General features: G+C 41.9%; 1 protein-coding gene across 8 annotated transcripts in view; it reads right to left on the bottom strand.

The window, feature by feature from the left end:
* Nucleotides 1-18,536, bottom strand: part of CUX1 (cut like homeobox 1) — a 280,996-nt gene that overhangs the window by 124,140 nt on the left and 138,320 nt on the right. For all 8 annotated transcript variants that reach the window (XM_074595981.1, XM_074595973.1, XM_074595975.1 and 5 more), the window contains 4 exons: nt 17,206-17,343; nt 13,694-13,817; nt 11,686-11,762; nt 10,811-10,877 (listed from right to left, as the gene is read on the bottom strand). In XM_074595981.1, the coding sequence (XP_074452082.1) occupies nt 10,811-10,877; nt 11,686-11,762; nt 13,694-13,817; nt 17,206-17,343 (406 nt within the window). The remainder of the gene's footprint in view (nt 1-10,810; nt 10,878-11,685; nt 11,763-13,693; nt 13,818-17,205; nt 17,344-18,536) is intronic.

Below are 18,536 nucleotides of genomic sequence, written 5' to 3'. Positions count from 1 at the left end.
TAGGCTTGCCACAGTACTCTGCTCTGGCTGAAAGGAGAGCTGGCGGGGAAATATTAGACACCCCACTGTCTTTCTGGCAATTGGAGACATTCCTCAACAAACAGCACCTCAGGAAGGGAATGAAAGGGCAAACAAACCGTGAAACAAATCAATGAGTTCAATTATCTCTCTCTCTCTCTGAGAGGAAACTTTTCATTTTTAAGGCTGTTTCATGAAATCTTTTAATGATGGCCCTGAACGAGGATGCTGGGCACTCTGGCTGCAAAACCGGCTGCTTGGCAGTGCTTTTTATTTGTTTTACACGAGACAGAGATTCCCAAACATAGAGGGCAAAACACAGAGCAGGGTATAGGAATCTCTCCGCAGAACAACTCTACTTACCCTTTACATTACCGTGACCACGTGGGTAACAGGCTGTAGAAATTGTTCCCACTCTCCCCGAAGTGTCTCCAGCAAAGAGGGAATTTATATTTATTAAGATGGTTAGTTATTCCATGGTTAAGTTATGCGCTCCTCACTACTGGTTAAGGCTGTGTGCATTTCACAGCAATTTATGGCCACCCAATTGGTAGATGACATGGTTCACAGGGATGGAAATGGGGGTGATATTTTTATGAAAGCCACATGTGCCCCTCAGGTTATCTGTCTGTGTAACCACTGTATACAGGCAGGTTAATAATCCACATACCATAAACGGGGAAGTACACAGGAAATGAAACATCAGTAAATACAACTTCTTGAGGAAACCGTGCAAAGAAAGTTACCCGTTTCACAACCCCCCCTGCAACTCTGCCTAGCACCAACCATACTAGACAGATTCACTTTTCCCCGTGCTGAATTTTTAATCAAAGGAAGGAAAAGGAAGAAAATGCAAGCCATTGGACAAAAGCTGCTGTGGCACTCTCTCTGTATATTTTTTCATACACATGTATATGAATATACATGACTGTTAGCGTAGTTGGAAACCAGACTGACTTCAACCCAGCAATTGTGGTTCAACCACAGAAGTTCATCCCGAAGGAGATGCAGGAGGGCAGGCTTATCACCTCGCAGGTGCAGTCCACAGGGAACTGAAGAGATGTATGCCTGGTAGCCAGCACACAAACCAAATCAAGTCCAGACTAGCCTAAAACCCCTCACAAATAAATCAAAAACTGTACTGGGGGGAGGAAAAAAATACACTATTCAGTTGAAAGTTCGTTAGTTTGCGGGAAGGAATGGAGACATGTTGTACAGTTGGTGATCACAAGTAACCAAAGATCATCTATTACAAGCCACTGAAAAACTGCTACAGAAGACGAGAAACCCTAAGGCAGTGCTTCAGTTAAATTTATCTTTTGTTCAAAACTCGTTACCAACAGGCATTTAAAACTTGCAAGCGAGACTCAATCAGCTAGGGTTTATTCTAGGGCATCAAGAAGCTGTTATCTAAGCAAAATAAGGGAAGAAGTAGTCTTATCTTATAGCCAGTCATTTTATTTCTTAGTTTTGATCCTTGCTGCAACACTGATTCCCCTCCGCACCCCCACCAACCTCCCTCTGACTCAGTTTCTCCACGTTACAAAAATGGGGAGGAAAGGCTGTCACCGCTACAAAATCATTGCCTTTGCTACGATCTGCCCTTGCAGAAACACACTAGATAAATGTTAAGGGTTAATAATATCAGGCTTACAGGATTGTAAATGCATTTGTTTATTTAATGCTTTACGTGAATGCTAATGAAGTTATTAACAGGCCTGCAGGTCGTCTGTTGTTTTTCTTGGTTTTAGTGTCTGCACCACCCTGCCTCATCCCTTCTGCTCCGCGGGCTGGCCAACATCCTTCTCTTGCCAATCCCTGAATTAGTGCCCTAGCCTGGTTCCTAACTCCTTAGGTTTGGGATTCTTAATTTCTTATTCAAAGATGTTATTTTTAAAAAACTTATTCATTGAAACATTTTAAAAAAACTTCATCAAGATAATGAGATTCAATTTCATCACCCCCAGTGTTTTCTGTGGCATACAAAACTGCAATCCCACATGGCATTACTGCCTTTTAATTGAGATCGGAGGATATGTAAATGAGACGATATTTCTTAGGTCCCACTAAGCGACGTCTCCAGGATGATTAGAAGGGGCTGAGCCAGACAGGACATGCTCCTCTGACACCCGCACGCAGCACGGCCAACCTGCACGCTGACCTCCTCCAAGCTGCAGCTGCTTCTCAGAGAAGTCTCCAATTTATGGGAAATGCCACCATTTCTGGGACACTTCACCAGATGGTTCCTGTAAGCATCCTGTGCTCTGTAACTGCCCAAACTGCCACAAGTCTGCAGACCCAAATCCCTTTTTCTCCTGCGAGCAGGGCACGGGGCAGATGCAGAGGGGCAGGCGCCGAGGGCGACTCCTGCACTTGATGCCAACACAGAGGCTTCTCCCCCAGCTCTGCTTCCACCACCGGCATCCAGGGTACGGGATACAATGGAAGTCAAACATTAACACGGGGGTGGGCAGGAGAAATATTTGACAGGAGTTTTAAAGCCCTCACCATGACCTCTATAGCAGTGCACTCACAGGGCTTCATTCTGCAGCCTTTACCCCAAGTAACGTGAGCACTCTGATGTCAACAGTACTAACATAGATAATATAAAACAGAAATAATTTTTATTTTTAAAGCAACCGTGAAGAGGATATCATCCCTGTTTCTGTTGTAAGCTGTGGCGCCATAGTAATAGTTTAATTCAGGGATGGGACTGGACACATTTAGGTATAGATTCAATGAGGCGCTGACAAACCTGTCTAATGAGGAAAGAGCACTGGGATGCTTTCGCCAAGGCTGTGCCAGATAGAGCCACTGCCAGTGACAGCACACGCCTTCCCCTCTTGGAAGGGGCAAACAGAAAATCAAGTGAAAGCACTGGATGAATATGAAAGCTGTCTGTATGAAACAAGGAGGTACATGGGAGAGCAGGTCCGCCAGCTCTCGCAGCAAATGCGTGGCTTTCCAAAGGGAGAGAATTAAAGGCAGAGGAAAGAGACAGTTTTTTCAGGATGCAGAGTTTTGGTGCTTGGGATCTTACAAAGTTTCCTGAGCTTCCACTCTCGTTCAGGACAGCCGTCTCTTTCCATTACATGTGGGAGCACAGTGCACACTACATGACTCATTTTTTTTGCCTGCACCGTCATCACGTGGGAGTGGGAAAGGCAGCTGGAATCCATCTATAGAGCACAAGGAGAGTTTCAGGTGAAGGCCAGTAAAGCATGGCTAGGCAGGGACAACTCCTGCAGTAACTGCCGGCTTAACTTAGAGCCTGACGGAGAGCTTTGCTTTGTGGCTGGCAATAGGTAACCCTGCATACTGTACAGGGCAGGTCCCGATTGAAAACAGATGAACCATTTGTTTCTGATGATTCAAGGATTTATCCTGATTGCCTTCCCCACAGTCCCAGCCCAGCAGAAGCTGTGCTGAAGGAGCCGCGGCAGAACCACGTGCCCTCCTTGCTTTCACAGACAGGACCTCACAAGGAAGTGGTACTGTACCAAAATAACTCTGTCTCTTTGCTACTTTGCATTGAAAAATACCCGAGACTATTCTAATTTATAGACATACATGAAAGAGCTGCATGAAAACCAAGCTCAGCTGACTGGGATTTGGGGGCACGCGGACCTTGTCCGTGCTCGGGGGCAGATGTGCCTTTACAAGAAGGGTGCTCCTTCCCCATAACTCGCTCCTCCTCTTCCTCACAAAGCCCTCCCAGGTGCCTTACAGGGTTCGGCTGTCACAGATAAAATGAGCTACCACGGCAAGATGGCTCAAAAAATTGGATTGCCCTTTTGTTGGACTCACAGGGAAGGCCAGTTCCTGCGGGCACGCTGGGACCGCAGAAATGTGCTCGTGGTCCCTCTGCTCAGCAGACTAAGGCAGCTTGCAACAGCCTGAAGAGGTTTGGCTCCAGCAGGAGTAATCACAGAATCATGGAATGGTTGGAAGGGACCTTAAAGATCATCTAGTGCCAAACCCCCTGCCCTGGGCAGGGACACCTCCCACCAGACCAGGTTGCCCCAAGCCCCGTCCAACCTGGCCTTGAACAAGTGAGAGCAGAGAGGGCCGGGACGCTCCTGCCCCTTGTGATTTCGTACAGACCATGCGCCAAGGATGCTGCAGCCTCTCCCATGCAGTTTCATGCCCAGTAAGGAGCCGCGGTGCAGACAGGGTCAGGGTGACCAAGAGCACGGCTGGCACAGTAGCCTAAGCCCCGCTGATGCAGTACTTTGCATTTATTTAAAGATTTCCATCTAAGGATCTCATGTCAACACAAGGTTACAGATAACAGGGTGATGACTAGAATATGCTGAAATACCCTAAGGCTATTTTTTTCTACTTTGGGTTGTTAAATAACACCAGCTTTTAGGCTATACTAGAAAAAGGAACTCAACAGTCTCACTTGAGGTTAAAAAACAAACAAAAAAAACTCTGAAAGGACCTAGGGCACTTCTGTGCTGTCAAAAAGTTACATTAACTAATTGCAAGCATTACACATCTAACAAAAGAGACAAGACGGCCCGGTTCCAGCACTAACTCCTACAAACTCTAAATGCTCCGTTTATATGGAGTCCTCAGAAATGCACTCTTAGAAATTAAATACAAAAATAAAAATAAAAATCTTTTTGCCAGTTTATGGTTTATGATTCTTGTGTCTGCTTATTTCCAGACTCCAGCCAAGACCAGACTTGTTGGCTTTGAGCATTATACTTACTCCTCGTGCCTCAGTCTCCCTACCCAAAAGTCAAGGCTAATGACTACATTTCAAAGCACACACTCAGTATTTCACAAAGGCGAGTGTTTTACGGTAACACCGTAGTTCACTCCCCACAGCATACTGTCTTGCAACTTTTCTGGTTTGACTGTAGGCTGAACCAGAAAATTGACAAAAAAGGCTGGTTTGCACTTGGGCTTTCAAGTCCTACTTCACACAAGAGCTTTAGATCAAAATAAGAAGCAGATCTCCCAAGTGTTTTCATTCATCTTCATTTCTAGGTTTTTAAGCAAAGTATTAATGTTACATAGTGACTTTCAGCCTGTTGAGTTTTGCATAAGGCACAGTTAAAACTTTTAACAAATATGCCAAATTGTAAAATGCAGTCAGAGATTTCTGTAAGATTTAAGACATTCAAGTTTTCTTCCCCTTTTTTTTTTTCTTAAAAAAAACCCTAGTTCTCTGTAACATGTTCCCTGATTTCTCATCCCCCCATTACCACTACTCCTGGGGTTTCACTGATGGCAGCATGACTAGGAAAATTTAATAACAGAGAAAACTGTAAGAGACATGGCCTATGAAGTTCTCCATCTCCTGTTTTTAGGGAAATAATTTTAAATACAGCAATAATTCCAGAGACGAGCAGTTAATGACTCATCAGAAGAACAGGAAATAGGAAACTTTAAGACCTTAAAGGCACAGCAAATAGAAGCTATTTCATGTCATGTACAACACAACCACCCTAACTACGGTATTTCATGCTCAATGGGGGGAAACAGCATTTGGGACCATCTATCACAGTAATTATGTGATGCTGGAGGGAGCACGACTTTATTTTTTATTCAGTTTGACCCTGAGCACCGTCAAAATGGGAGGCTACAAACATTTGAGAAGTGATATATTGGTACCAGCCAGCACTTAAACAAGAAAGATCTGTTAAAAAAAATTAAAGTAAATAATTCATAGGCCAAATTCAATTCTCACCATATATTGGAGATTATTCCCCTGAAGTCCAAGTTAACTGAGATTTGCCCCAACGTAACAGAAGATTTCACATGAATACTTGAACTCCAATTCCATCACATAACTTTAGGCAGAAATAATTCTTCATGAATTCTCTAAAACTACTGATCCTCTGTTTTCAAGCCCAGTCCTACACTCCCTTCCATGCAGAAAGCCACATCTTCAGAACTTTACTCTGCACTGATGCCTGAAGAACAGGCCTGTTCAATAATGAGTAGGAAGAGGAGCACCCTTCACTCCAAAAACCGCAGGCATCCCCTTCTGTTACTGTATTTTTAGTGTATAATCCATGAAACCTCTTCCTTTCCCCACAAGCGGAGCCTGGAGCGCCTGCGTTCAGGTACCAGGAGGAGCCGTTTCCCTCCCCGCATCCCTCCTGCCTGACACCATCGTCGCCTCTGCCCCAGCACTCCCCATCTGTCACCCACCTCTGACTGCGGGCAGATTACTTGAGGATTTATTTTCAAGCAGGATACAGGGATGAAAATAGGCATTACTTTGTCCTCCCACTCTTCAGCTTCTATCTATTTGTTTCATTACCTTCTTTGACGTTGTCATGATACCGTGCTGTAAGCTCGTTAGGGCAGAGACGGCCTTTGGAAGAGTGCACGGAGCCCACCCCGGGTATCCCCAGCCTCCCTGACTGAGGGTCTATGCAAAAAAAGGAGCATTAAACACTGATATTGAAATCCTGTGAGTCAAGTTTTTGGATTCAGGCCCTAAAACAATGAAAAATTCTCCTTTATTTTAAAGGAGGGACTGCCAGCTCACAGATCGCACTTTCATCAACCGCGCTCTGTTCATTTCCAGATTTAGTCTTCATTAAAATGCAGTCCAGGATTAAAATAAGTCAGCTGGATCTATACAGTGGGGTTAATTTGCAATATTGCACCAGTGTACAGTCTTAATGATGCTACACCAATATGCCCTCCTGTGTCATCCTTAGCTGTGTTGCCAAAAAAATAATAATCAGTCTAATCTATGAAAGGACAACAATTCTCTGCCTTGCATACTGGAAGGCAAACTATTTTTCTGGAAGTTGTAGAAAGTAGTTGTTTTAGGGTGAGCTTCAGTAAATATGGAAACTTCCTTCTCCATTGCATTTTCTACGCATACGCTACTTTTAGAAGAACAAAGAGGCTGCATCTTTCAGAAAGTTGCGTAAGGAAGAGAACTGGCAGCAGAGCTGCTTTAACTGACAACCTTAACCTAAACATTTTTTGCTTTGTGTTGTTTATGAAGGCTTTTTATTGCAGAAGGGGGGGCAGTACCTAAAATCCTCACAAGGCTACTTAACATTTACTGGTGAAAATGTAGCATTTCAGTGAAATTCGATATTTTCTTTCATCAAAGGCAGGGAGCCTCAACCCACATGTTAACAGTAATGTAACAAGCCTACTGTATGTGCTACAACCGAAGATCCTTTTCCAATTAGAATTCATTTAGGTTGGGGGAGAGGAGAGGTCGGAGCAAAGAGGTGGCTCTGGAATTGATCTAAAACTGGAATTCAACCGCTCCGGCCGGGAGCATTAGCCGCTCAGCTGGGAATCCCAAACACTTGCTCGGACTCTGCAGCAAACCAGAAGTGAAAGAGCAACGTTAGCAGGGAGAACAGTCTGTCCCCAGAAAACGGAGGAAACGCATACAAGAATGTTTCTTTTTGTACAGAGGAGGAAGAAAAAAAAAAAAATGTCTGTTGCACTAGGAAAAGAAAAACTCGACATTGTTTAATTTTCCTGAAACTCCAGTCTGAGTTTGCTTTTCAGTTCTAGCTCTGATAGAATCTCCAGATCAAACTCATTAGTGCTGGTTAAATCCAGGTTTGCTGACAGAAACGTGTGGGACAGCAAACAAAATCGGTATCAGGCCTCAAGAGAGAGGATGTGCCTCTTTAATTGAAAAAGGCAGAGTAATCATTCATTTATTTAACCCAGAGATGATTATAATCTGAAAACCTTGAAATCCTCTTACACAACAACTGTTTTGGCAAGCCCCTCTGTGTTCCAACAAATATTAAACTGTGCTTGCCATTTGTCTAAGGAATCTTGTATTAATAAACATGAAGAAGAACACTTTTACCTCCCACACTCAATGACAGAAGAAAACAAAGACCAGCTGTATTCATCAATGGATCCTTGTTCTGCACATAAAGGCTAATTACATTTTACTTCAAGCCTACACATGGAAAACTTTGCTGCTGCCATCTTGTCAAATTCAGCTTCTGATATTCCAGCTGACAGACTGCAATGACTGCACATAATAAACTTCTTTTTTGTCATTAACACCTTCAGTGCCCGGCACGTGGGGTGTCTGCGGGCCGCAGGGGCCGGGGAAGGGCCAGGGCAGCACCTCCGCGCATTACCTGCTCCCTGGCCGAGGGAACGGCGGATTTTGATAGACTGGGGCCACCCCAGCTGATCTGACTGAAGGTTTTAATTTCAGCCACTGCTCTCATTTGAGGATGCCTTGCTAGCATCACGTTCGGACTGCACCTCTGAACCTCACTTTGCAAGTAGTACTTTGAGCAGGAACCTTTTGAAAAGATAAACAAACAAGCTGACACACTGATTTCCAACTTTAAGATCACAACAACCAGTCGCTAGGACAAAACCCAGACCCTTAATGCTGATACTGGAGACTTCTTACTGTGTATTTCTTTTGCTTCTTTTTTTTTTTGTTGTTTGAAAGATTTTCAAAGTTACAAACAGTTGAAAGACAGCTTTATTCCAAAAATGAAAATCTTAAAAGTACTGTTAGCTTTAAAAAATTGACAATTATCTCTTTTTTCCTGAAGGCACTCCAATTCATCTGCATCAAATAAGCGTCTGTAAAACTAACAATTCTGGCCTAAGATAAAAATCACATGTTTTTAAAACATAAAATTAAAATTGGCAATACAAGTAGCTTTTCAGACTTAGATCAAAAGAGGGTTTCTTTTTAGAAAAGAATCAAACTGTCTTTCACCGTTTTTATTGGTGTTTTTTCAACATTTCTCCCAGCTTTTACAATTAAAATAGATGACTCAATTTCACTGTCTACATTCAGTTCCCTTTTCATGTTTTTCTAGATTTCCATATTGCAAAATTTGGGCTACAAATGCCACAGATGATTGTTGTTATGCAAGAACTATTCCTGCCATAAATATCCAAAACAATGATAAAATATTTCTGCTGTTATTAGGACCTACAAGTTTATTTTCACAGTACATTAGTTTGGGAGATAAAGTACACGCTTAATGTCTGCTCAGGATTCAGCTCTATGATCACTATATTCCAGACCCAGCCTTCGTAATCATTCTGCCACAGAACACAATAAACTTCTTGTTACTGCAGATGCTACTAATTTTATGTAATTCTATATATATTAGCTAAGAATCACATTCGAGATCATATGAAAATATTTCCACACGAATCTCTCTGAAAGAATGAAACCTGTTCGAAAGGCAAACAGTTCAGAGTACATCTTTTGCTCAGTACAAGATAAATTACAGTACTTAGGGAAATATTATTAAAAAAATGAAGCAAACATTCTTCAAATGAAAACATTAAAAAGGTTGAGGGGTTATTAGGTCCAGGGCCTACAACCACTGAGCCCTGATCTCTGACTGTTCCTGCAAAAGCCACTGCAAGACAAAGCAACAGCAACAGAGCTGCTGGCACCAGTTACATGCAGAAAAAAATAAATAAAGGCAATCTGCAGTAATTTAAGGCTCCATCAGAAACATCGTTAGTATGCGTCTCTTAGAGAAGGGTGAAATCAATGAGGGAACAAATATACTTTTGATCACCTTATATGGAACTCAAAGGGAACCGGACTTACAGAGCAAACCCAAAATCTACCTAAAAGATTATCTTGAATGATGTAAAAGGTGTTTCAACTCCAAGTGCTGATTCTTAACTACTATGGCCTGACTTTTGTAAGCTCCAAGTTCCCCATGTACTCAGTGGGGAATCGGATCCTCAGCGCTCGTAGAACCGCATGCTAAGAAATTAAAACTTGTTGCCAATCTGACTGGTTTTGAAAAACCTGTATTATCCAGAGTGCTGTAAGCCATACCAGAAAGCACTTACCTACAGACAAAAATAAGACCACGTCATTCCTGCCATTGAGCCTAGGTTATAGTTTCTCTTGCCCCACCATGAAGACTGCCAGCAGCCTTCCCTTACGCTGCAAGGGTAGGCGCAAGGGTTTTCCTCTCTGTTTACCCCATCGCCTGCCTACCTGGAAGAGGAGGGGAAGCTGGGGCTCTGCGGGATGCGGGTGGTGGGCACAGGATGTCTTCCAACCCTTGCCCTTACAGCAGGCCAGGGACACCCATCTGAAATGGCTTCTTCTTTCCCATCCCATTTCCAGACACAGAAACGACTCCTTGGGCTTAATACTGCTGATCATGAGAATTCCTTCTCATTACTAACTTTCCTTAAACATGAAGGGTTCAAAGAAAAACAGCAGAAGTCTGTCTCTCTCTTGTTGTTTCCTGCACTGATTGTTAATGAAACCAGGGGATAATTGAAAACAGTAGCCATTGAGAAGACAAGGATACATATTTTTCAGACTACCTTCATGTTCTACTTGAAAACAAGAAAAATCTGCCAAAAACATTGCTCTCTGTAATTTGGGGCTGGATTTGACAGTGACGACTGCTACCCCAAAAGCAGAAAGAACCAGGGTGCCTAACAGTGAAAGAGAAATCCTTTACTAAACTAAATTTTCACCAAGACCGGAAGATCACAGTAAACATCTTATTTCTGAAATTGCCCTATTTCTAAATAAAATATAAGAGACACATAGCGCAAGCAATACATAGTAGATGGCAGCACCTGAGAATGAAACCAGGAATACAGCAGCATGTGTGCCAGGAAAAGTGTTTTGTTGGGTGGAAGAAAATATGAAAACTAATAATCTCTCTATAGGAGGCCAAATTATGACCATGTTTTCCAACAAATTTGGACTCCTGCTCTTCCATCTCGTCTGTCTCCAACAGACAGATGCAAAACAAAAAAGCAGCGATACCCTGAAGGAAGACATAGAAAGAAAACAGTGAAATCTTACTTTGCAGTAGTTTCTTCATCGTATTTTGTTTTCAGATCAAATAGTTCTGTTCTGGTTTTTTCCAAGGCTAAAAGGCATAAACATGAAGCATTACAGCACTGTAACAACAGCGAAAAGCAAAAAAGATTACTCCTTTTTCTTTTATTCAGCCATAAATAAAGCTAGACACCTCCTGATGAAAAATTCTTTGCTTTATCCTTCTACCTAGGCAAAGCATGATGACTTAGAAAAAACATAACTTTTGATTTTTCATGATTTCTTATTTCTTTTATATTGCAAAGATTTCCACTTTTTGCTTAACAAAGCTAGACATTATTAATTTCTCATTAAACTGGCTAAACTGCTTATTCATTTGAAATATTTACTGCAGTAATTCAGGGAATAAAATTTCTTGTGTTCTCATAGTGAACGAAACCAAATGTGTCCAGACCTGGAATCTGTAAGTATGCAGAGTTGAAAATTCATGGCAAGCAAGTCACAGCAACAGGCAAGACACACTGGTGGAAACTGGGTTCACACTGAACCCAGACCACTACATGTATTTATCCTAGTTCAGAAACATGTGAAACCAGAGCAAAACGCAACGCGGATGAAAAGTTCTATGGCCTGCTGTAATTGCAGCGATGCTCTGATGCTGTACGTGCTTCACGCTCGGCTTTGCTCACTGTATTTACCAATAGACTGGCTGCAACACCAGCGCTGACACAAGGCGTGAAGCCCAAAAGCAGCTCCGATTCACAAAGCACATCCAAGCTCTGCTGGATCTCTCCGCGCTTGCAAGAGCTGGTTCACACACAGTCCTGATACACGGAATGATCTCTCTCCTCTCACCTCCAGCCCCATCATTGCTATAGGTCAGAATAGCGGTGCCAAACCTGTTTGCAAAGCTTGAACTTTGTGTTCGGCTTCTTCCAGCTTCGAGGCTGTCGACATCTGTGTCTCCTGCAATTTTCTGTAAAGGGAAGAGGTGAGAACAGAGCTCGTGTCACGTTAAACAACTTCTTTGTATTTTGCAAATTTGGAAGATAGAGTGATTAAATGTCTCAACTGTAACCAGACAAGTGACAACACCACACAGACTACAAGGTGCTTCAGTGGGACCCGTAAATCATGTCACATTGCCATACTGTTCATACTTTGCAGTCCCACTTATTAAAATTTTAACAGTGTAGCCACCTCATAACATAAGCTGTGAACATTATACAAGAGTTGACTGCTATATAAATGACAACTTTAGTGGAAGGTTTTCTTGAGCATAATTTGTTTTGGAAATGTCACACGCATTAAGAAAATTGTCACCAAGCACCCTCTGTTGTACAAAGTTAGTACAAGAAGAATGATACATTTCCATTTCACTGTCATAATGAAGAAATTTGTTGCCATAACTGATATACTGAATAGATGCGGCAGCTGTTTCATCATAGCTGTAATGGATGCCAAATGCAGCAATATTATTAGCTACTCTTTACGAAAACACGCGTATTTCAAAACAAATCTCACATTGATATTTTCCATATAACATGAGCAAACCTTTAACATGGTCACATTTCTCTATGTCCGCAGGCAATATTTTCTTGTTTGTGTCAGTCATACATGTTTTAACATCATCTGGCCATACAGTCGCTACGCTCTTTGCTAAAGGCTACAGGAGTTATAAGACTCATCTTTGAAAGGGAGTTGCTCCAACATCTCCCAGGAGTTGCTCTTTTTTGCGACATTGCTTTTAAGATATTCTGCAGATTTCAGAATTGTGAAACAGCTTATGAAACTACCAGCATCCTACTTGCACCCCATAGGGTGCACTAATTCATTCTCCAACACTGCTGACCAGGTTAATAACTATTTATAGCAAGAAAGACGCGTCAGTTCCCTTCATACCACACTATACACTTTGAGAATTCAAAATCTCTCTTATACACGCTTTTATTTGCATTCCACGACCTGCCATTTTATTTTATTTTTAAGCATATCTAAATTGCACTTGTTAAAGCCACAGCTCACCTGCTACTTATCAAAAAGTAACCACGGATATAGACAAATTAAAAAAAGCTTTGCATTCACCGGCAGATTCCTCCTACTCAGACTTGAATTTAAACAACCAACCCACCAACTAAAAAGCTCACGTAAACTGAAGGGCTTCCACACTAAGCTGAACATATTATAGCTTCAGAGTCACTGCTCCATGGGAGAAATAAATTCTCAAGGCAGGGAAAGAACTCCCTCAGTCTTGTCCTGCCTGATTTGTCTGCCCACTAACCTACAGGATTCAGACATTCCCTGCTCATTCGCAAAAGATTAGAAACGCACCCAAGACGCTTCCAAAAATCAATAATAAATAATTAAATTCTTCTTAACGTTGATACGTGGGAATACGCAAACCTTTCCAGGACAGTTCAGGAACACATCCCCTCTCTCAGACGTTACCACGGGAGCAGGGGTGATGCATCTTTTACCCAGGCTCGCGAGTACAGTGTTTCATCTTAAACAGCTCAGGGTTGTACAGACTGTACAACGGTGCTGTGACACACAAAGCGGACACAGCAGACTGAATTACACTGTCAGCTAATGGAGAAAGATTAGTGTCACAAAGGACAATACAGCTAGTGAAGAATAAAAGCAGGTTTGCACCCTTCTGAACATGACACCTCCCCACACAACACTACCGCGAAGAAACAATCTGTCCTTGTTTTCCTTCCACACTTTCACGATTGTTTTTCTGTGCAAAGTTGAGTATCAAATGATTCCGTGTCAAACACATAAATCACCAGAATCGCTCAATATATGAGCTGTCTCAGCCCACTGCAGAGAGAGTCCTGGCTGGGAAGATTAAACAGAAAAACACATCTCTCCTCCTCTACAATACCTACAGACGCACACACTCACCTCTCCTTCTCCGCAAAATCATTTTGTAACTTTTGTTCTTTTTCAAGGGCTATATTCTCCGCTTGGTTCTTCAGGGTCTGTTCATATTCTCGGATTTTCTCTTTAAGTGCTTTTATTGTAACCTCTACAGAAAAAACAATAGGGGAAGAATGAGTTTACACAGCTCCACGTGGTTCCACAACACAAGGCTTTCTTTACCCTGTAGGCTCAGTGTGTTTTAAACTTTAGCTCTTCAACTCTGACACAAAATCAATGGATATGAGTCCCTTTGGAGACCTTTTACTCCCTAAATGTTAAATTGAACTTTAAGTGTTTAGGTTGAGAAGGATCAATGGAGTTTGCTGGAAAGCAGAGTGAAGAAGGTTCCTCTAACATGACTTTAAAAAGGAAGAAAAAAAAAAATCAATTGTAAAATATAATATCACCTTGTTGACTAGTCTCAAATTAGCTCGCTGCGGAGTGGAGATTAATAAAGTCCCAGTGTAGGTTTAAGTGTGCATTTACACACAGGACAGATAATTCACGTAACCGTGCTCATGTAAAAAGAGGCAGTTTTACTACGGTTCATGCACAGATGCAATCTAACACTAATTGAACACATATCTGGGATACAGCTATGTTCTGCTTCACAACTGATGAAAAATACGGCAGTTAAGATTTAACTGCTGTATTAACAGTAGATCCGATTCAACAGACGCATATTCCAGTTGCTCTAACTGCCTTGTCATCCACACTGGGTTTTACGCACAAGCATTAACTATTAGAACTTTCTGAGCGCGCTTGTAGCCTTTCCAGGGAATTTGCAGAAATCCTTCTCTCCGATAAAGACGGCATCTTGCATTTACTGTGCCCGGTAATGGACGGGCGAAGATGCATAAACCCACCGAGCGACGGGGCAGCCTCTGACGGACAGCATCTTGCTACGTGTCCTGATCCCTTCCCACGTGAAAGTCCTTTGATCCCACCCCCAGGAAAGGACGGAATCCTTATAGGGCTCCAAAGAGGAAAAGCAGGACATTCACCAGAGTATGCTTTGTAACAATAATGGAATTTGGAAAAAGCGTGAGACTGCCAGAAGTCTCGCAGCTCCCAATACATTTCAACGTACTTACGCAGAGATGCGGTGGTTTAAAGACATAAGCTTATTAACAGATGTCATTAACAGTGCTTTTAGGAAAAAACACCTTTGGACATAAAAAGTTTCTCATTCTGCAGAAACGTTGTAGAAAGACAAACTCTACTATGAAAAGTAAAGCCTATGGATTTGGGGGAAAAAATCCCAATAATATCACACAAAATCATGCACAATCCTTTTGAAGTCTAGACTTTTAGACTTCGAGAACTGTAAAGCCAGACAGCAGATAGCTGGTGACAAGCTCTGGGAATTACACCCGAGGCAGCCTGGGTCACTGCGACCACAAAAAAGCAGGGGGAAGAGGGGTAAAAATGACTGCCAGCAAACCAGCTACTTTTGAATGAAGGAGCGGGGTTTTGCTAGCCGTGCAAAAATCAGATGAGGCTCATTACTGAGTAATAGGCTGTGAAAAGGACACGTCACTTTCTTTTTTTTTACTTTTTTTTTTTTTCTTTTTAAGCAAAGGAAAATTCTTCTTCCAGGTCCGGGAAGTAATAGAAATTCAGATCTTTTCCTGAATAAGCAAAGGATGCTCCTTCACACAGACAAAAGGATGCTTGTTCATACGTACAAAGGATGTACTCTTTGTACTGGAGACATCTTCTTTGCTCCAGGTATTTTCAGACATAAATCTGCAAAAGTGGTCAGGTATATGGAGAAAAATAATCTCATGGAAATGCATATAGCTGCATCTTGACAAAGTCTGAATGTTTCATTTTCAGAGGAGCCGAAACTACAGAAATGAATGCAAGAAGTGCATAAATATGGGAAAAAATTAGGACTTTGTAACAAAATCTGTTTTTACCTTTAGGCACCTAACAATAGATGTGTTGGACAAGCACACTTTACTCCTCCACATTGCTCGAAGAACTAAGTGCCTGACTGTTCAGGTCAGCTAAAGCTTGTTAGCTACTGCCATTTATACCAGTTTTGGAAGAAGTTCTTACAGGCACTGTGTAGCTCATACACAGCCCTCCAAACAAAGAGATTAACTGATCAAAGCACCCTCAGCTACCAACAGGCTTTTCCCTGGATATCTTATTAATCCTGGTTTGAAATAGAGTGAAAAACTATTGCACTGGAGTGAAAAACAAGGCAAAGACTACAGTGGCAAAACTGAAAGGAAGTTAGCGCACACCGGGGAAAATAAAAAACACCAATTTATCAATGGTTGCAGCAAAAAAGCCTCTGGAAGTCGAGATCTCCTCCACTCTCTGGGATGAACCCCTGTGTCATGGCTGGATGGACAGGACACACAGCCTCAGGAAAACTCTGCACAGTGAACTGCCATTATTCTACATTTCCAGCAAAAATCGTGTTGGGCACAGAGCACTACAGCTCCCACGTGACACCTTCTGTAGTCCAGCCTGAATCCTTGCACACTGCTACCTGTCCTCTCCATAGGTCACACCCTCTGTGTTAAAACAAAACATACAACTACATATATGCTCCTGCTGAAAATGAGATGTAACAACCAACTTAGTTGCTATTATAGTTTTCTAATGTTACCCACTTGGGTGCAACAGTTCCATAGTATAAAAAAAAAAAAATAAAGCTCCCAAACACTCAGAAAATTTACCTTTCCACCAACCAGAACTGAGTATTAAACATGGAAATGAGAAGTCCCATGTATAGGCAAGGAGGTGTACAACTGAGGAAATTTTGTTTCCTGGTGCTGGAAGCTTTCTTCTGAATCAAAAGAAAATTCAGACAGTCTTAAAGACAACAAGCTTTAAATCTCATTCAGATTTCCATGTATTTTCATGTACTTTGGTCTCATTAAAACTTACTTAAATAATTAAATAGTATTAGTTTGCATTTACATTGCTCTATGGATAGTCGCTAGAGTAAATATAAAGTACGTATGCTGAACTTACTCCAGTAACACATTTCAGATTTAGACAAGGGAAAACAGAGTACAGAAAAAGTTCCATTCTGTACAGATTTGTATGTGTGTATAAAATACTGGATTTGTGTGTGTGTCTGTGTAAAACATACATACTACACGCACTCACACATAGATTCAGCTTGATGTCAGCTGTAGCACCATCTCTCATAAAACGTCTACGTATAACTTCAGTCAGGGGGGCAATTTCCAGGTAGCGCTGAAAGCTACAACCGAATATGCAGAATAACAGCTCCAGTCTCTGACTTGGTGCTACAGAAGATGAAACTTTTAAAGAAACGCAAAGAGCCTACCCAAAGTCATGCCTATACATCTAAATACAGAAGTGGCTATAATAGACTATTATACTTTCTTTATTGAATTTCAGTACTACTACCAACCCCACCTGTAAGAAATAAAACAGAATTTAATCCCATTCTTGAAATTTCAGTACGCATTAAAAGCCGATAAACAAATACGTTTGCAACCTACCCTGATTTTTCACCTCAGCGAATTCTTTATTGTATTCCTCTAGAGTTTCCCTAAGTTTCTGGTTCTCTGTTTCAATATCGTGCATACGTTGAACCTTCAGCTGAAGCTGCTGTCCTAAATCCAAGGCTGGAACTGGATCTGAAAAAGAAACAGTAAAATAAAACGTAAGACAACAGGAACGCTTCTGCGACTCACACAGTTCAGAGCACAAGTGTCCTTTTTTCTATATTAATACCCATTTGAAGTGCCAGTAGGGCCCTACTTTGAGTTATTATTCCTGTTATGTTCCTCACCTCGTATCCCGCAAACTTCAAAAAATAGAGATAGTTCACTGTATCTATGTCACCCGTTAGGCTGGAGTGTGCCGCCTTCATCCTGGCGTTGTTCCACAGGGCAGTGCCCCTGGCTGCAGTCAGTCACGACAGGAAGGCACGTGAGAGTCTTGAGTTTCAAATTTTTGCTTGCAAATTGAGAATTTGAGGGTAAAAAACAATCAAACTGCACATCTCCCTGACAGCTTGCGTCCCTCACATACCTCTGCTTCTGCGGCAGTGAATTTCTGAAGCCAGCTGTGCCCTCCTGCAGAGCTGAGCTCAAAAGGTTACTGGAGATCTGAGCGATACTTTTTCTAATTGACAGATCAATAATAGTCAGAAATACTATGCGGATGTAATTAATTCTATGAACCTTGCTTTTTGTGGCTCTTGTTCCATCTTCTTACACTACTAATCAAATAGAAATGATTTTGAGTGTCCTCTCGGCACTAATTCTCTGACGTTGGTCCCCTTCTGCTAAAGAGAGTCCTCATCACGCACCTGACGCGTGCACGCGTGATTTATTCTGGGACTTCTTCCCAGTCAGAACAGGAAAACACTGGAGTCCGATGGACTTATAAAAGATTATTGAATACATTTCTGTTATGGGCGCCAGCATCTCTTGTGAAACGGCTGCAAAGATTTAGTCTCCTGTTGAGGAATGCTAAACACCAAACTCAGTGGATCAACAACAGTATATATTAGGGAGTTCACTTAATTTTCAACCACCAGAGCCATTAATTTTTCAGACCACCCTCAGTCTCTGGAAACACATAATAAGTCTATTGTACCTCTGTTAACACATTAAGCATGAGCCTGTGTGTTTTTTCAATATGCCAGCGTTGTTTCATAGTTTATAAAAGAATAGTACTGGGTTATGTTGAGCTCAGAGACATCGTAAGTAGCAGCCTGCTGCATTTTGTTACTTCGGTTCTTCAACAGCTTATGGCATTACCCTGTTCATAATACAAAATCTAGGTTGCTTGTCATCTGTTCTCTGCACATACATACTTTATG

Source organism: Larus michahellis, chromosome 7, assembly GCF_964199755.1.
Source record: "Larus michahellis chromosome 7, bLarMic1.1, whole genome shotgun sequence".
NCBI lineage: Eukaryota > Metazoa > Chordata > Aves > Charadriiformes > Laridae > Larus > Larus michahellis.
Note: the sequence above shows the minus strand (reverse complement) of the source record. Positions and strands in the feature narration are given on the sequence as shown.